The sequence below is a fragment of the Phocoena sinus genome, chromosome 7, assembly GCF_008692025.1.
Source record: "Phocoena sinus isolate mPhoSin1 chromosome 7, mPhoSin1.pri, whole genome shotgun sequence".
NCBI lineage: Eukaryota > Metazoa > Chordata > Mammalia > Artiodactyla > Phocoenidae > Phocoena > Phocoena sinus.
The window spans coordinates 67759037-67779909 of record NC_045769.1 but is presented as its reverse complement, the minus strand read 5'-3'; the positions used below and the strand labels follow the sequence as shown (position 1 = coordinate 67779909).

Sequence of the window (20873 nt, the reverse complement as noted above, 5' to 3'; positions counted from 1 at the left end):
TTTATCCAATTAAATAGTGAAATTTAACTTTCAGAAATGGAAGAGAATGTTAGCAACTGGCCTACTTCCACCGAAATGCGCTCACATTTCATTTATTTTCAGTCAGCTATCAAATGTTTTACTCTCACAAACTGCTATATGATTCAAAAGGCAAAAATAAAAGATTCAGCCATTACAGACTGCCTTTAAAATCTAGCCATTTCTTTCAAAACTTCTGGGTTTTGTCTTGAAAGTAAAAGAAGAAAATCTTTTGGTTACACAATCTATCAGGGCCTTAGTCTGATCTTTTGGATATGCATATCCATATCTTGACTTATATTTCATTTGAAGGACAGGTAGCCACACAGTGAGGTCACTGGGCTGCATATCCAAGGCAGGAAGAACACGACTAAAACCAATAGCTCTTTTTTTTCTGGACCACTTATTGAATGGTTAAAAATATAAACCATCTCTATTTAGTTTGGCCTTAACATATTTTAAATGTGTAACACCCCTCATGCACCTTTTATTTTAAAGGGGCCTTACTACGAACATAATATAGGAAACTGACAATAATTATATGGTAATTGAAGAATAAGGTAAAAGGACATCCAGCAGGCAAAAGAAAAAGCTGGTTTATGTTAAGAAGATAATACAAAAATTTCCATCTAAACTTGCCTTGATTTTTATTTCAGCAGAAGTACACTGAAGCACCAAAACCTTTCTCTAAAGGTCGAGATAGGTTTAAAATGGCTTTTCACACTCCCATCTGTGCCTCTGAAAGAGTTGTGTCACATTCAGTTTCTCAGAGAGCATTTGGAAGACACTGAGAACGTAACAGAAATGGGAAGCTAGAGGTATTCTCCCATTGCTCTCCAGATTCTGAAAACGGAGCACAGGGCCTTTTCTAGAAGGGTACGTGCTTGGGACCTTAGTCAAGCATCATTTTCAAAGTTTCCATAATGACTTTGAAAAAGAGGGAATCCTGTTATAAACATGGTGTAAAAGATAATTTTCCAGTACCATTTAATTCTGCCCTGCTTGTGAAGAAAAAATAATCAGATTTTCTTCGATGACTAATAATCTTGTTCTACTCCTAAAACTAAAAAGTCATTTTAAGTAAAATTACATAAATCACCAGGGGCTGTATTTTAGAAAATTTTTTATTTATAATTTTATGTCTGAATTTGTTTCATTTTACAGCTAATTCTCAGTTATCCCTAAAGAAGAAGAGAGTATGTATAAATTAAACCTACAGACAAACCCCAAGCTCTAATTAGGTTTTTTTTTTTTTCACCAAAAGCCTTGAAAACTGCTAATACTCATGAACTTTTCACTTTTTGCTTTTTAATTTGCCTTCAAGAGCACTCACTCTGGGGAATTCCCTGGTGGTCCAGTGGTTAAGACTCAGGCTTTCATTGCTGTGGACCTGGCTTTGATCCCTGGTCAGGGAACTAAGATCCCACAAGCCGTGTGGTGTGCCCAAAAACAAACAAACAAGAACACTCACTCTGGCTGTGATTCCAGTAACAGGAGAAAGTTGAGTCAAGAGAATAAACTAAAGATTTATTTCATCCACAAACCTACAGCAATTTTTGGAGATATCCTTTATTCCTCATAAAACTATAATCAATAAATAATAATCCAAAGAAGGAAATTTTCCAAGTCTCTTTTTTGCCTGCTCAGTTTTGGGTAGAACATTTAGGGAGAAATTAATGTGGATCAGGGAAATTTAAAAAAATGGGTACACTGAACCAATTACTTAATATTAAGATGCGATGAATTTTCCTATCCTGTATCATGATGCTTTTCATTTTTTAATTACAGTGATCACTTAGGGTTTGGCAGACACATGACTTAACAACTTCCCCAAACTACATGAAAATCCAAGATATGTGGTGCCCAAATGTATACAGACTATGGCCCTTCATATCCAAAATCTCATGATCACCTTACTCTTTTTTTTTTTAATGGAGGCTTTCCCCCAAAACATGAAAGCAAACATTTCTATCTGGAGCACATGAATTGGACGGGTTGAAAATTATATTCACAGATCTGAATATAATGATCTGAAAATGGCAACACTGTCAAACCCTGTGAGGCTCATTTTGGTAATACAGTTTACTTATAAGGGCTGAATCAACAACAACAAAAAGTTGTGGTCTTATTTTAATGAAATAAAAGCAGAAAAAAAATGCATCCTCTCAAGTTCTTAACTGTTTTGAACTTTAAACATTTCTATCATGTTTTAAAATAGATATAAATCCTATAGAGCATGCAATTATGCTTTTAAAAGCCTAAACAGACTAAACTGGAAAGTCATTAACAGAATCAAAAACGGTGTTGGGACTGCCCGTCTTGCCTGACCATGCTGTGATGTGTCACACGATTCAGCAGAGAGCAGCTGGGCACGTCTAGCACTTCCTTGCCATGGCAGGGGAAGGAACGTAGCTGAGTAGCATGCAGGCCAGTCAAAATTTATTTAGAAAGTGATTGTACATGTACAACTTGCTTGGGTAACCTGGGTAAAAGTGGTGGCACGAGCCTCTGGCTGGTTAAAAAACACCAGAGTTTCATTCTTGAAGGCTCCAGCTTGATTTTACCCCTGTGAGAAGTAAGAATGGTAAGCAGTGAAGGTCACAGTATGATATTCCTAGATTGAGCTTTGGAATTCAACTTCAAATATGCTTCTTAAGAGCATTTATTCTATATCCTTCACCTGGGAAGACAATGAAACCTTTCAAGAACTAAATTGTAAAAAATCCATAATTATATAAAAATGTCAAGAAATCATGTTTATATAAAAACAAAATTCTACATTATATCTTGTCATAAGATATATACAATTCCAAGGTTTTACAAAATAAAAGGATCACTATTTTGAAATTCATGCCTTCAATTTCCTTAAAATTTTTTTCATGCAAAACTTTATGTTCATTTCCATACCAGTCTGTTTATGTTACTGGTGCATATAATAGATACACATATATAAAATATGTATTACATAATATAATAACAGCAATTCATATTTTTATCTCTAAAAACTTCTAGAGATCATTTCTCCCCAACTGTGGTATAGCTAGATATTTTGAAAATGAATGGAAGGAACAGAGCGGCTAGAGTTTTCAAATACTATCTAAATTAATGACTAATTTACTGCCTCTTCTTAAAGCAGAAATGTGGTGCAAATTTTCTTTTCTTTTCTTTCTTCCTTTCTTTTGAAATGTATCGGTCTGTTAGGTTTAACTTGTATGATTTTTCACTTTGTCAGCAAAGAGAAAGGATATTTTGTGTCCCCCAAAGCACAGCCCAATGTTCTTTATCTACTTGTGTTCAAAAAACTAAGAAGTGTGAACCAATATGCCACTTTATGGATACGTTATTTTTAATGTGTGTGTGTGTGTGTGTGTGTGTGTATGAGTGTGTGTGTGCAATAGCTAATAAAAAAGAACAACCCAGCCAACATAAATGTGAATCTGATATGTGACCTGTGTTCAATGCCAGCAGTTTTCAGAAATTTCAGATCAAAACTGAACTTCGCTGGAATTTATTTAAATCTATTCTATAATGCTGATTTTTACTTTTATTTTTGAAAACAGTGTACAGTTGACCCTGGGACGACACAGGTTTGAACTGTGCAGGTCCACTTACACACAGATTTTTTTCAATAGTAAATACTACAGCTACAGGATCCTCAGTTGGCTGAATTTGTAGATGTGGGAGTGCAGATACGAAATCATGTATATGGAGGGGCAACTGTAAATTATACTCGGATTTTCAACTGGATGTAGGGTTGACACCCATAACTCCTGTGTTGTTCAAGGGTCAACTGTACTTTTAAACTTTGTGTGAGCATACGTGAGAATTGCCCTATTATTCTTCCAAGGTTTTTCTGGTACTAATTTAAAAAATCATCCACATAAAACTTACTGCTGAATTTAATTTTACTGTGCAAAATAATTTGAAATTTTATCCTAGCTTTATAAAAGTTTTAATTTTATATTTACTTTTAAGTATTTTCCCTCTAATATATCTGTATACTTTAAACAATTTTATTACATTCTGTAATTGGATTCCATGTATCCAAAACTAGCTTGGAAGAGGACAGATGATTATTTTAAAAAACCACCCAATAAAGAATTTTTGTTCAGATAATAAAATGTTTTCAAGGACTTGAAAATGAAGACATTGTATCTCATTGTTCCAAGTTTATGATTTTTTAGTCATTAAAAAAAAGGACATGACAATGAGGTAGTATTCTCCTAAAGCAATAATTTGAAATATCTGTGGACATCATAGAGTTTTTTTTTTTTAACATCTTTATTGGAGTATAACTGCTTTACAATGTTGTGTTAGTTTCTGCTGTATAACAAAGTGAGTTTTTGAAGTATTCTGGAAACCAACTTTTTGGTAAAAAGAAATTAAGATATATCATTTCCATGAGTGCAGTGAGATGAAACCTATGATGTTAACATAGCAAATGTTTCTCTGCCTCTTTGGCTTTTCTATCTCTTCTTGACCCCAAGCTAGTCTTGTCCCTAGTCTTCCCTTATTTTCTCTTTGTAATTACTTCTTTAGGGAACTCCTCTATTTTCAAGGAATCAGATAATTATGAAATCTGCGTTATTAAATCTATTTTTTAAACCCTGACTGCTCATTCAGTCTCTTGTTCTCACTATATCCCACTTCTAATTCAGTATGTCCCAATTGAATTCTTTCTCTTCCCCCATAAACCTGGTAACCTTCTTAAAAAGGCCATTTCAGACAGTTGCATCACCATTTTCCCAATTTCTCAGATTCTTTACTAGGTTGGTCAAAAGCCAGTTAGTCTCAGTTCCCATACTTATTACCGTAGCCCAGAATTCTGTCACCTCATTATTATCAAATGACTGTTACCACATTCCCCAAGATAACAGTTCTCACTCTAAACGGTTTTACTTATTGCTATCAAATAAATTTTCCTAAAACATCACTTTCCTATTGCTTTTCACCTGCTTAGCACTTTATTGACTATGCAGCCAATTCCAAGCTCCTTGACTTACTTCAAAGACTGTATAATCTGAAACTACCTTACTCACCCATACATATTTTTTCCAGTCTTTTCAACCAATACTTTATACATGCTGATTATTTCACTACTGCACCTTAATACTAAGCTCACTCTAACTCTGGCTTTTGTTTAGTAAGTTTCTGCTTTTTGCTTTCTGTTCATGTATTTGACCCACATTTTGAGGCCTACTTTAATTTTATCTCTTCCGTTTAACAATTTGCTATGTTCTTGCTGTTCTCAATACTTGTATAATCTTGTATTCAGTCCTACAGGATTAAACTTTTTAATAGGTTTTTAATAATTTTGTGAGTTAGTATTAGCTTCCTCAAAGATGCTGAGATTTCCCTGAAGGGGGTTATGTTATGAATCTCTCCTTTAACTCTTCCTTACCCTTAGTATCCAGCAGAGTGGTGAATTCACAAAAGTGCTCAATAAATGCCTGTTAATTAATTGATGATTTTCTTAAATAAATCTATGTCAAGTGATGGAAAATAAAATTAAATTGAATTCTTATTTTACCAGAATGAGCAACACATAAATTAGAATTGAACTCTCTAAGTAGACTTTGAGTGGAATTTCGGAGAATTTCGAAGAAAGAATTTTCGGAGAAAGAATACACATTTTGTGTGTATTTTTACCTTTTTCAAAATATTTTCAAATTTACCATTATAATATATCTCAGAAGCTCTGAAATGCCTGAAAAAAAGGATCGGGAGGGTATCAGTTTTGACACTGTCAGCTACTTACTACTTATACAAATCCGTTGACATATTACTAAAAAAAGAAAGTTCCAAAATATGCAAATATGCTCACAGAATCAGACATCATTTGTCTGATTCCTGTGGTGTCAATATTTATACCCTCATGCTAAAACCTGTCTTTTATAAGCCTGTGCTAGACTTAACTTTCTGCTTCCTACTGGTATATCAGAAGTCTATAAATAAGTAATAATAAAAAATTTAGTCCTGTTCTGCACAATGCAGAATTGCAGAATTAATACCACTAAGCTACTATCATAGGATCCTATGAATTTTAATCCTACAGGAGGAACAATTTCCTTTCTTTTCTTTTAAGTAAGTAGTAATATGACAGTAAGAACAGCTTTCCAGTCTACAGTTTAACTGTAATCCTTAAGTAGAGTTTTTCTAAATAGTTCTTACTATTTCCAAGTTAATCTGGAAGACCTTATAGATTTGCTCATCCTTGACTGGGCAAAATGTAATCAGTACTACTTTTAATTTCCTAATATGTGTAAAATTTTAATAAATGAATAATACTCTTATCATAGGCAATAAAAGGTTTAGAGGAGAACAAAAAGTACACAAAACTTTCACATTAAAAAAATCATAGCAAAACTTAATATATTATAGAAAGTAAGGAGATAACACTTTAACAATGATCAATAAAATATGGTTCATTGTTATTTTTTCTAAAGAGCATAATAGAATGTAGAATAGAATATATTAAATAAAATCTGTTTTTTTGAAGGCCACATCTTTTAATCAGACTTTCAAACTATCAAGAAGATGAATATACTAATTATTCAGAATGATGATTTTCTGTGGAAAGTTAGAATTTCAATGGATGGAATTCTCAAAAAAGAATATCTCATAATTTTCCAACATTACTTTATATATGACTTTCAATACACTTTTTAATAATGCATATAAGCACAATAAAAATACTAAGTAACTTGTGCATGTTTTTTATAGGAAATGCAAGAAAAGCTTTAAAAGCATTCTTACCTCTTTGCTTTCTTCTAGTTCTGACTCACTGCTGAACTCTTCAGTATTTACATTTTCAAAGTCAGACTCTCCAACAGCAATTGGCACTGTTACAGTGAGGCTGGGATTATTTATGAATGACATATAGTCATTTTCATCGATTACATATTTTTCAACACTGCTTCCAGTACCTACACCACTGGTGGTTCCATTCCCATCCTTAAGATAATTAAGCTCTTTGCTTATTTCAATCCCAGTATTATTGGACACACAGCTGTCTATTTTGTTGCCTTCATGGATTTCTATACCTTTTGGCTTTCTGAAAAAGGTTTTTTGGAAACACTCCTGTATCTTATTTTTCACATAATCAATTCCCTTTTGCATCCTTCCTACTGCAATCTGGAGATTGTTCATTTCATTATCATCATCAGTGGCAGCAAGATTGTCTGAGCTAAATGAACTCAACAATAAGGCCAGAAAGAGGTTCAGAACCTAAAAGAAAAAAAGAAAATTTTGCTGTATTAATATTGAAGTATGCATAAACATAATAGCTTAAACAGGGAACTCATAGATCTTTGCTAAAATTAATTCAACAGCTGCTTCTTGAATGCTTACTGTATTTCAGAAACCTTGTCTTAATCACACACCATTTAAAGAACCTGAAATCTTCTACCTGCTCTAAGGACAAAATGGTAAAACAAGCACCCTTCCTTTCAAACCAAGAAGGACAACAGGAAATTGGAGGTTCTAAGATTTAAATTGTGTCTACTCAGGGTTGCCAGTGAAAAGACAAAAATCCCATTTTTGTGGTTTTGGCCAATGAGAAAAAAAAGAGATATTTTCATTTTAGTCATTTTACTGAATTTTACCAGTTTGTCTAGGGAATGTCTAGCTTCATGTGTGTAAATAATGAATTTATCTGTTTAATAGCCTGATGGATATGTGTTAAAACAACATACTTGAAATACAAATTCCATTGTCCCATGACCACAAACTTTTATAGCAGCAGAAATTACTAAAGGCGAATTATAAAAGGTTTAACACATTTCTCATCAGTATACTTTGAAATATATGTGTCCAAATAGTTCAACAGATGGAGAGAAGTCTAAAATTATTCCAGGGTTTAGGCTGGACCCATATAATGTAAATTACTTTTCTTTTTACTTTTTTTTTTGCAGAAAACATGAAGAAATCTCAGTGTATCATTTGGATACATGGGGAAAAATATTACCCAATTAACTGATAAAATATGAATAATAGAAGAAGAATTCATTATAGCTGATGCAAAATAAAATTTATTTATAGTAATATTTTTAGCTTGAAATGTAGTTACTGAGTTTCAAAATATGTTACATGGTAGGAAGACTCATGCTAAGCCAGAACCCCAGTTTGTTGCCTTATTTTTATATCAGATTTATTCAGAATCTAGAGCTTCCTTATTTACTATTCTGAAAAAATTGCATGTCCACAGGTATCCCACAAACATTCTTTTAAGCAGTCTCATTTGAAATGTACTTCTCAAAGGAAAGGTTCAGTATGATAGCATAAAGAAACACTCTGACCACACGATTGAAAAATGTAAGCATTAAAACACATAAACATACAAATTGTGCTTCTATATTAGTGCTTTTAAGTCAGAGCTAAAAGTAAGTCTTTTAAATCTGGTCAGTGTTTATACATGTGCATAACTTAAACCTCAATAATTTATTTTCCTTTAATAAAGCAAATTCAGGGAAGAATATATTTCCAAGATGTTTGGATAATTACAATACATAGCTAAAATATAATGCACTATTTCATTGAAATTTGTCTTCAAAGTTTGGTAATATGCAACTTATGCCTCTGAGTAAGCAAACAATATGAACTATGTATGTGTAAAGAACAGTTTCAATAGTCTTTTGTTTAGAATTACTGGAGATCATAATCTCATCAAAATAATAATAGAATAAAAATAATTCAGGCCATAAAAAATAATATTAGGACAAAGTTAGTCTTGATAAAAACATTTTTTTTGAAGAAGGAAAACTAAAAACTAATATTTTTGTCCCTGGACTGTCACGGGTATACCTCATGTAATCCTCACATAAACCATAAGATTTCAGTTTTGTTATTATAGTTTCATAGTCGGGGAATTTTAGGCTGAGAGAAGTTAAGCAACTTGCCCATGCTCAGAGTGCTAGTACTGGGATTTGAGTCTAGGTTGCTGATGATAAAACCAGATGTGTCTGCTGCATCAGGCCACCTTCTTAGCCACTGTCTGATATTGTTCTTAATTATGAGCATTTGTAATACATACATACCACCAGGTTTCCAATGACCATGACCAACATGAAAACAATAAGGCACATGGTTTGGCCAGCGACCTCCATGCAGTCCCACATGGTCTCTATCCACTCTCCACACAGCACTCGGAACACAATCAGGAAGGAGTGGAAGAAGTCATTCATGTGCCAGCGTGGGAGTTGACAGTCACTAGAGATCTTGCAGACACATTCTTTGTAGCTCTTACCAAAGAGCTGCATGCCGACCACAGCAAAAATGAAGACAATGATGGCCAACACCAAGGTGAGGTTACCTAGAGCCCCCACTGAATTGCCAATGATCTTAATTAGCATATTCAGGGTGGGCCAGGATTTTGCCAGCTTGAAAACTCGGAGCTGTAATCAAGTGAAAATATACTCTTAGTAGTAGTCACAATATAATTTTAAAAGTTAGTTAGACATCATTTTATCAGTATGATACTATATTGTAGTCCCACCTCTGAGGAATATAAAATCTCAAACTATACTAAAATTCAAATCCAGAAAAAAGTGTTAATAATACTGGAATTGTAAATCAAATCATAATATCATTTAAGTGCAAATATAAGAGAGAGAAAATATTTCAGAAATGATAAAACATTTCTGATTCATCAACAGATATATCCATGAAAACAAATTAATACTTTGATTACAGACATTTGTGAATTTAGCAAGCTAATGTCACCTCCAACTATATTTTAGAGAGTAAAAAGATATATTAAAAGTATGAGGTATATATATATATATATATATATTTTTTTTTTTTTTTTTTTTTTTTTTTTTTGTGGTACGCGGGCCCCTCACTGCTGCGGCCTCTCCCGCTGTGGAGCACAGGCCCCGGATGCACAGGCCCAGCAGCCATGGCCCATGGGCCTAGCCGCTCCGCAGCATGCAGGACCCTCCCGGACCGGGGCACGAACCCGTGTCCCCTGCATTGGCAGGCGGACTCTCAACCACTACGCCACCAGGGAAGCCCTGAGTTATATATTTTTAATGGACATTTATAATATAAAAGTAAAATAAATTAATTTGATAAACTTAAGGAAAAGCTTCTTTTCAATTTGAAAAATACACATTTTACTTAATTTCCAATAAAATTTTGCATATTTTAAAATAATTTTTCTTGCTAAATTCAAAAAAATTTGTTATACCATTGTCTAAAGTGCTAATGGGATCAAATATTTTCCCACATATTCCTTTAAAGTAGTTACCACTAATATAAGTAAGGTTGATAAAAAGATAAGATTAATTGGGTATAAAGTTTTTATTTATATTTCTTTAGAGACTTTAAAGCAAAAAAATTTTTTTAATGAATTTAAAACATAATTTTAGAAGCACATGTGTGTTTTTAAATGTGCCTTACATAGTTAATTATTATGAAGTGTTTCAACCATTTTTCATCATTCTTGATAAACAGTCACACTCAGCTTTAAAGAGAACATTTATATATTTTCTTAGAATATCACACATACTGGTTTAAGTTTAAAATATCATTGAGGTAAGAAGCTATAAAAACTATACACATTGACTCATTTTTGAAATAAGTATTTTGCCAATGAAAGATAGAATATAAACATAGTCTATGCAGATACCAGTCTGAACGATCTCAGTACAGACAGTCCCTCCACATTTGCCAGGCCAAGCTCCATTAAACTAAGGCTGACAATAATTCCATCAAAGATATTCCAGCCCTCTTGGAAATAATAATATGGATCCATGGCAATGATCTTGAGGACCATTTCTGCTGTGAAGATCCCAGTGAAGACCTACAGTAAAATAGAGATCAGTACTTCAAGCATTGAAAAAGTTTTGACACTCTAAGAATTTGTAAAGAAGGTTAAACAGTTGTGAGTAAAAATATCTAAAATTTAAAGTGAAGAAATGTGACAAATGGATATACAAGTTTAGCAGTTTTTTCAGGGGAATATTTTAAGTGGATTTGTGTTAGTTAATGAATCTGCTAGATTTCCAAGACAATGCTGATTTGAAAACATTTCATTGTCCACATTTGAAATCCAATACTAAATAATAGCTACTGAATTATTGCCTTTTTTGGTACCCTATGTTTCTACCATAATCACAACCAATTTTTTTTAAGTATTGCAATAAGAACAATTTATGTATTATTGGAAGTCACTCAAAAATTACTTCAGATTGGTATAAAACATATTTTGTTCTTCATTTTTATTTGTTTTTAAGGGACACCATCTTATTTCTATAATTTTATAAACATTCCTGAAATAAGAGTGAGTTTGCCACAAATGTTTTATAATAATTATTTCTGGATTTATGCCTCAGAATTAAGGTTAATGGATAAGTAGAGCAAGGAACTGCAGATTTAATTGAAAGCATCAGGAGAACATTCTCAGTATGCATACACCCAAAATTAGGATTAATAAATTATTTGAGTGGCTGGATGAATGTCTATTTGAAAATGGTTTTGTTTTTTAATTCAAAACCACAGGCTAAGATGCCCAAGGACATGAAGAGCTATGAAATTACTCTTGCGAAAAATCTTTTAAAGCAATTATATTAACTATAGGTAAAAGCTGCATATTATGACTAAAGTCAAGCTTACCACTTACCGAGGTAAATCAGCCTTTACCTTGAAGGAACTTTGTCAAAATAACAGTATCAAAATTATTTGGTTTCCTAAAATATATTAATTAAAGGAAATCTTGTTCTACTCTTACAAAGTATAATTGCAGCCAGCATCTCATTTTCCCAATCACAGAAAGACCTAAGGGAAGTACCCATACCAGAAAAGATAGCTTAACTTCAGTTCATCATTCATTCACTCAAATAGAAGTAAAATGTAATTCAAGCAAGCTTAGTATATGAAAATCCAGATATGCTGGAATGCACATTAAAAAGTGTTTTTTTTCATTTATAGAAGGACTTACCCTGGGGTATTTTTTCCCTGGTGAATGTAAAATAAGTTCTCATTTATATGAATTTTATTTCTTATATAAAGTTTTAGGAGCAGCTACTATTTGAAATAAACAGCCTGATTATAGAAATATATTAGTTAAATTGAGTTAGAAACAATCCAGGTAAATGATCTACAAATATCTCTTCCTACAGAAAATCATAAGGTGAACTTTTCAGCTCTTCTGAAATGACTAGAAGATGTCCTGCATTTTAAAAACCCATACCTTAAACTTACATTCTTTCATCTAAAATTTAATCCCAGCATGAAATTCTCTTTAAAAATAACATTTTAATTATAATTTGCAGTTTAATGTCATAGCTATTTATCTCTTTAAATGCTTTCAATTTAGGCCCTAAAAATCATTGGGATTGTTTTACATACATTTTAGTCTAGTTTAGCATTGTCAATGATTAAGAATTTTGAAAAAATCTTTCTCATTCTAGCAAAGGTCAACTGAGGCTATTGATCATGATGCTTATGTTTATAAAATTTTAAAACTCCATCAAAAAATGCTAAGAACACAGAGAATTGCAACCCCTGGATATGTATATGGTTATGTACATAAATCCGTGTATGGTTTATAAACATACATTCTGCTGCCTTTGAATTTCTTTATCATGAAGAATTTTTAAGACTAAGACAATTAATAAAAACATACTGAATGTTTATTGTTTGGACTTAGCCTAATTATAATATATCTTGTCTTCTGAAGGAGCTTTTTGTTTTTTGAAATTTTGGATTATATGTTTCTGTAGCCATTCATTCATTAATAAAAAATTGCTGAGTACTTACTAGATGTTGTACTAGGCTTTGAAAATGCAGTACTAATTAGGATATACAAACTGAGAATGCATAAACCTAATTCATTTAGGCTGATAAATTTCTTATGGACAATACATCTATAGGCTTCCTAAGCCAGCTTCTTTAATGAGGAGATAAGTTCAGTGAAAAGTTTCTAACCTATTGTACGTGATGACACAAGACAATCAGCAAAAGTGTAAGTGCTAAAGATAGGGATAAGAATCAGCCTGGGAGTCTGGACCAAGAGTAAACAAATTCCAAGCATTTTGTTTTGGGGGGCACGGGGCTTGGATGATCAAATGTTAGGGCTTAAGGTCTCAGTTCAGGGATAAGAAAGTTTCCTTACTGAGTGTTTACTTAGAGAGGAAAGTTCTGTTGATACATACATTAAAAAGATAGAAATGTTAGTTCTAAAGGCTCAAGTTTGAATATTGATCAGTTTGCTCCACAGAACCTCTTCTTGTCCAGACTGACATTCCACTCTTTTGTAGTGAATTTGACATAACTGTAGCCACCTTTCGCTCCATTACTATTAGCTTCTTGTTTTAATGGTTTTAGTTTTATCATCCTCATGCCTTTTGGATTTGTATCTTTAAATATTTGTTGTTGTTGTTGATTCTTTTTTGAAGGATGAAATTGAAATATATTTAAAGGAAAATGGTGGGACATCATTTAACATTTATGATTTTCTTTTATCTCATCTGTCAAATGAGGATAGTGAGATGATTCATCAGGTCTGTGTTTAATATTCTTGGATTTCTATCAGTATTGCTTAGCAAATTTTATTACAAACTGTAGTGTACACACAATTATTGTTACACAAGAGCTTTATTAGTAGTTGTTAGAAAGAGACGAGAAGGCAGTTTTATATTACACTAGGAGAGGAGTTAGATGGCCAAATAGCACTTCTTCATTGATGAGAGAGGCTTCACAGGTGAGGTCTAGAATTTGGCTCCCATGGGTTTTATCTTTCAATAAACGAGCCATTTTTTTCCTTCAAAATTTATCATGTCCCTTTCCTGAGATTTTGAATTCATATCCTACACCACACCATTTAATTAAAATAATTTTGCTAATTATGTTTCTTTAGACTTTTATTTGCAAATAGCCTGTAAGATTTTTTAGAACAAGTACCATTTTCTAAGTTCCCATCTAGGTCTAGCAGAATAAAGGGATATCATGGACCTCTAATCACTGGTTAGGAGAGTTATAGTAAGAAAAATAATTAGTGTAGGAGCTACAGATCTCTATCGATATTCCCTGAAGAAAAAGTTACAGGTTAGTTGGAAATGTTTGTATGATGAAGAGGTTATCTAACCTACTATGATTGATGGAAGATTCCTTGCTTATAGAATCCCTAAGATGAGTGCATGGGTTTTATAATGGTTAAAACAAAATTTAAAAATGAAAGCAAAACAGAGCATCTTAGAGAAACTCAATAGAGATTTGAGGTCTCTTGATACTCAAATTTGATCAATCGAATCAAAAGGAAGTGATGTAATTTTTATATGCTCCAGAAAGAGGAAACAAAAAGGCACATTGATCTAAGTAAAGACTGGAAGTTCCACAACTCTTTTATGGAACATTCTTTTGTTATCAATTCAACCAAAAAACTCGATGTCCTTATTTATAAGGCAATATGCAATCATTTGCGTAGTAATAAACTAGTCCATAGAAATTTTAAATTTATTTTAATGAGAAAACTGTAAACTCCCCACAGAATATGCGATGTAACATCCATCCATGGAGTATAATATAAATCCAAATTCAGCTAAGTACCCATGCTATAAGGAATATATTCTCTCTTTTTCTTTGTGTATATATATATATTATATATATATAATTTTTCATATATAAATATTTATTATAAAGCTTGTTATGGGTATAAAATAAGATATGCAAAACTATGAAATACTTTACAGATATACAACATTATTACTACTACTCACAATGAGCTTTTAGCCAATAGTAACAGTCAGTTTACACATTCTCTTATTCCTAAGGTTAGAAATAGTTAAGTCTGTTCTCTGTCGTCTACACTCTCTGTCTTCAAGAGTCTTGTTTTCCCAACACTAAGCTCAGCTTATGCATGGTTCTACCACAAACAGTCAACCAGTGGTAGAACCCCACTTCCCTACTTCATTATCTCCATCACTACTCAAAGTTAGAGATTTTAGAATGAGGGACATCTAGTCCAACACATTGTGCTCATGAGAAGGAAGTACTTGTGACTTTTTTAAGACCACCCAGATATTTAGCATGGACAACTGGATTTGGACCCAGATTTGGTGCTTTAGTCTAGTGCTTTTCCATTTGATTGTCCTATAATCCAATGTCTCTTATCCTGTCCCTCCATACTCAGTTGCTTCAGCATTGAAATTCTATAAAACCTCAGTTTCCTGCTTCACTCTGACAAATTTCCAAAATTTTCCCTAACTGTTCAACTTCCCTAACTGTCTAATATCCTGGGAAAAATACAGCAGCTAGAGCAGAACTATTTTCCGTCAGTATTTCAAAGAAAGGTTAATAGCATACAGAAGAGGAAGGAAATTGTTTATTGAGCACGTGCTAGATGCCAGGCACAGTGCTACGTGTTTTCACATTATCTCATTAGATCTTCACAACAACTCTGGGAGATGAGTATTATTATATCCATTTCAATAATAGAAAACAAAGACTCAGATTTTTTATCAAACTTGTCCAGATGCTTCATTATTAGTAAGGTCAAACCCAGTTCCACCTGACTCCAAACCCATGTTCTTTTATGAAAAGATGCTGCATGATGCCTTTTTGGGTAGGAAACAAGCAGTTGGTTATTTATTGAGCTACAATCATGTAAACGCTCTGCAAGATACAAAAGAAAAATGGGATGTGAGCTCTGCCATGGAGTAATTTATAGTGGATTTTTAAAAATATTCAACTAAGTTCTGTTCACAAATGCATTAGGAATTAAGAAAAAGTGTGTTTGATATGGGCTGAGTATCATATTAGAGGAGATGAGGCTTCAGTTGGACCTTGAAGAATATGAAGAATTGAGATGAAGTGATTTGAGTTGGAGTACTTTAAATGTGAAGGTAGAGAACAGTGATATACTATCCCATATGTAAGCATATAAACATTTGTGTGTTATAGTGACAAGGCTGTTCTGATAAGGCTGGTGGTGGTTGGTTAGGAACCAAAGGAAAATAAGCTGGTATAGGAAGGATGGAATCAGATAGGGAGTTTTGAAAACCAGGTAAGAGTGTTGAACCACAAATATAGGCAATAGATCCTTTAGCAAGATGAAAGCATACTGAGTGCAGAGTACTAGAAATATGATTTTAATAGTAGTTACAAGAGTAAAAAAGTTGATACCTGGGAAAAAAGAAATAATGGATCTTCATATAAAATTGTATAAATATATAAGAAATAAAGAGGAAGTAAGTCAAATGGCTATCTTCGAAGCTGGAAGGCTCTTTGAAGTTGGAAGGCTACTACTAGAGGTAATACAAGACTAAATTGAGATTTTTAGGGCTTTCAGTAAATTGTGAGAAAGATGATATTTCAGATGTCACATACTGTGTTTAAAGTTATCCTGGAGCAATGATCTGTAACTGTTGGAAATACAGGAATGGAGCACAACTTACACTATAATTGTAGATAATACCTAGAGTTGTTGAGTACATAGTAATATTGAGTGAAAAACATAGCCTTAATAGGTAAAAGAAGAGAAGTCCAGACAAGGACGCAGAGATAGAGTGATTGGAAAGATGAAGGAGAAATCATCTCCTTCCGATGAAGGAGAAATTGGAAAAAAAAAATCAGTATCACAGGTGTCAAAGATGAAGAAAGTGTCAGGAATCTGGTGGGTGTTCTATAATGCAGTGAAGTTGAGTTCTCTTATTGGAGTAGACATTTATGCAACTGTCTGCCCAGTATGCGCTTTCTTCTTTCTGTTGGGAATAGTTCCTCCACCTGTGTAATTCCTAAGGACTGCCATTTTCACATGACTCCACCCTCACCAATGCTGATGAAACCACAGGTGAGCATCTGACCCAGGTTATGCTGAATAGAATCCTATCACGAGAGTCTGAGCTGGAACTGAAAAAGAGACCCAGTCTTTTTCCAGTGCAGAGGTTACAAGATGTAAAACCAATGAGCTATGGCTGATCATGTTCCTGACCTACAGAGAAAAGATGCAATGAATGTTTGGGCTATATCCAGTTCCTTGGTTAAAGGATATCCTGAAGCCCATCCTGAAGCCCAATTGCAAAATTACCCTTCATATGTTTTGGTAGTTCATCTTTTTCTTTCCATTCCATGAGTCAGTCTTTTTACTTTCCTCTTAAGCTAGTTTGAGTTCTGTTTCTGTCTTGTGCCAAAAAAGGTCTTGATTAATAAACTATGTAAATTCTTTTCTTACTTGTTCATCCATTTCAGATTCTTCATATACATTTAGGAGGAAATGTACAAGTCAGCATACACATACACAGATGTCTGCCCAAGTAACTTGAGCCAAAAATGTGGCTAAATTACAAATGCATTTTTATCAACTATTTCTTCTCTTCTGTGAATTCTACTGAAGCATTTTATTAAGAAGTTCAATTTGAAACAGCTATGCCCTCTTTTGCTCAGAAATCAATCCTTATGTATTCCCTTCAGAGAACATGATTTCTTCAGAAGCTATGTGTGCTAAAACTGCATGCTTGTGGAGCCAGAATTAGACGTCATTGTTTCTCTGGGCCTATATTTCCAGCAAGAATGACAGTAAAGATTTTAACAAGTTTACAAAGGGTAAGACACCATGATCAGTCAGCACAGATGTTGGTCTCAATAGTCAGCATTTATACCTTATCATTGAGAATACCTTCAATATTCCTTTAAATATTTCTTCCTATGAAGAAAGATGGTATAATCCACACACAAATGGATTTCTTCTTTGGTCTATCTGCCCCATCCCTGACAAAGTAAATAAGTAAACATCAAATGAACTCACCAGGTTTCCTACAGTCAACACACTACTGAATTGACCAGTCATTGGGTAGTGCTCCATGGCCATGAAGAGGGTATTCAAGACAATGCAAATAGTGATGGCAAGATCAACAAATGGATCCATAACAATTAAATTCACAAGATGCTTTACTTTTAGCCATGGATCACAGCAGTCCCAGATCAAGAACACATTGGCAAATCTATACCAGCATGGTGGACATTTCTGCCTAGATTCTTCAAGCTCTGGAGGAACAATAAAGAGTAAAAGTAGTAAATAACAATAAAAACAAATTATTGTTGTTGCAGATTATACATTATTTGATAAAATTGATGCTTCTACTTGGGGTTGGAAGTTCATATTAGTTTAACAGACTTGAGAAGACAATCCCATTAAATATTTTCACAATATATTCATAAAAAATGTCAAGTAAATAGACTTTCTCCTTTAATTAAACAGAAAATAAATACTTAGAATTTAATATTTTGCCTCAAACTAACTTATCTATTAAATAGGTAATGGGTCATTAAATTGCTGTATTTTCTTTATCAAAACAGAATTTTAAAGTAAGCTTTTAGAATTATTAAATATATCAAACAATTATTCTTTTGAAAGACCTTTTTAAGAATACTGTCTAAAGCTGTGATCCTTATTAATGTGTGTGACCCATTCTTTCCTCTCTCTCTCCACATCAGCATTGATCTTCCACACACTGAGAATGTAGTATGCCCTTCCTTTTAATATAGATTTAGACCCAAATCTAGTTCTGTTATTCATAATTACTCATATTTTTCAGAATTTTAGCTTAATATATTAAAAAGGCACTAGTAATTTAATGGGTGAAACCTATTATAATTATTATATGCCCATTTGTATATCCAGTACGCCAATGGGATAAGATACATGTAATTGAAGTTTTCTAAAGAATTCATATTAGATATGACTTATAAATGATTTATAAAATTGCAGTACTAATATAATATTCCTCCGAACTTGAAGAAATGGGGACTTAATGAATGAACAAGGAAATAATTGTTGCTGCCCATTCCTGTGTATCAAAATCAACAAATATTTGTGTCAGCTGTTCATTGGAGGAATGTAATGGTTTCTGTGTATGTGGAAGATGGAGGAAAAAATCTTTTTTTAGGGTCCCTGTCGAAGTGGAGCACAGGTTTTGATTCCTCCAACTTATTCATATACCTCCCCAACCCATCACTACCTCCATGCCTGGACAACAGATTGAAGCTTGAAAGAGATGTTTTCTTGTGCTTCTAAAACTTAAAAAGGCAAGTTTTTAGTCTAATTGCTTAAGGATAATATAACATAAGGATAAATCCTCACTGATGAGGTATCAAGTGGTGAAATATCACTCTTCAGATGAGAACCAGAATCAAAAAGAAATAAGGACAATATTAGTTTTTGTAATCAATGTGATAATAGTGTATTCCATATATTATCTACTTAGGTCTATTATACAGTTTTGATCTTGGGTAACTGACTTTCATAATTCTATGGGAATAAATAATAGTTCCATAAAGTATATAATCATAGGAAGCTGACTATCCCATGACCTTCTTCTTACCCTCCATTGTGTTAGTCAGGATGCTGGCTATGCTCATGGCTCTTTGTCTTCCGGAGGAATCCTCTAGCATCTCCATTGAAATCTGGTAAGAACTTAGCCTTCTCTTTCTGACTTCTGTTTCATTGGTGGTACCCTGCAAACCAAACACTGCTGGCTCAAACAACCCTTTTCAATGAATAATACAACACAACGTAGCATTTCTCTGGAAAGGCATGCTACATGCAGTTTTCCCAAGTCACAATTTTCAAGTAATAGTAAAATACTAAATTTATTATTAAGTTATAAATACTTTAAAAAATCACAGATGGTACCCTAAAGGGTTAAAACAAGAATTTACTAGTTGGATGCAATTATATAAGGCAATTACGTTGCAGAAATACTTTAGTTTACCTGTTGGAATTTTCAGGGAAAATTTTCATAAGCATGCCAAAGTCATATATTATTCCATTTCATTCAAATGCAAGGAATTTTAACTTATCTCAATGATTAATAATCAGATCAATCTTCCCCCAAAACAAATAATAGTATTATATAGTCTTCAGGCTGAATTATTATCTTTGAGGCTATATTGAAAATATTGACATATATGGGCCAATTTTTTTCCATGCACAAACACAGATGTACAATGAAATGTGTGTGCTTTCCTGAGATTTCTTTAGTTATTTCTATATGCCATCCTGTAAGAAATCAAAACACTTTAGAGTCATTTAATAGACATCAAAACATTTTAGAGTCACTGTAATATTGACAGTTGTATGAAAAGTGCCCATTATCAGTATATTGGTCATTACAATATTTAATTTTAAGTATATGAAATTTCCAGAATATGAATAGATTATTATACAATTCTGGGTCGACAAACATCTATAATAGCAATTTGGTTGTCAAAGCGCCCATTATTTTGTGCTGGTAGGTCGACTGAATTTGCAGATACGAGTTTCATCCCAGTCTCTAAAAACTGGGCTCTTTTAACCTAAAGCATTTGGAAGTTAATGGTCCCACACAATTTAGTTGGTTCTAAAGATCCTATTGTTTTCCATTCAATAAATCATATATTATTTTTAAGGACTTTCAGTTTGGGGAAGCAGGTTGGTATAACAGGCTAAAATGCCCAGGCCTTGGTTATTTTAAATTGGTATATAATGTCAGTAGAGCTAATTTATTATCTATTATCACCTCTGGTGGAAGTTGTCCAGTAGGTGAGGTTAGAGCTGACGGTCCACCCACCAAGGAAACCACACCATTGCAATCCACAGTGCTGTGCATCTTCCCATTTGCTGGAAGCCCTGGCACCATCCTGGATGACATACTGGCCTGACTAACGTTACTGTTGCGTCGCTCTCCGTGTCTGTGTGGCACAAACAGTGAGTCTCTCCTGCTCTCGCTGTCTTCAAATGTACTGTGTTCATCATCAGCAAAGTCATTTTCAGAACCAATATCCTTTGCCCGACCTCTGAAGCTGAAAATACTCGTTTTGCTATTGCGTCGTGGGGAAAACAGGGAGCCACGGATACTTAATAGAGACTGAGGAAAGAG

General features: G+C 33.4%; 1 protein-coding gene across 5 annotated transcripts in view; it reads right to left on the bottom strand.

Annotated features, from left to right (window-relative positions):
• SCN3A (sodium voltage-gated channel alpha subunit 3) overlaps positions 1–20873 on the bottom strand; it is a 113115-nt gene that overhangs the window by 29444 nt on the left and 62798 nt on the right. For 2 of the 5 annotated variants that reach the window (XM_032637752.1, XM_032637753.1), the window contains 6 exons: positions 20514–20861; positions 19338–19470; positions 17762–18000; positions 10646–10819; positions 9054–9410; positions 6775–7245 (listed from right to left, as the gene is read on the bottom strand). In XM_032637752.1, coding sequence (XP_032493643.1) covers positions 6775–7245; positions 9054–9410; positions 10646–10819; positions 17762–18000; positions 19338–19470; positions 20514–20861 — 1722 coding nt within the window. The remainder of the gene's footprint in view (positions 1–6774; positions 7246–9053; positions 9411–10645; positions 10820–17761; positions 18001–19337; positions 19471–20513; positions 20862–20873) is intronic. The other 3 variants (XM_032637754.1, XM_032637755.1, XM_032637756.1) reach the window with 3 other exon arrangements.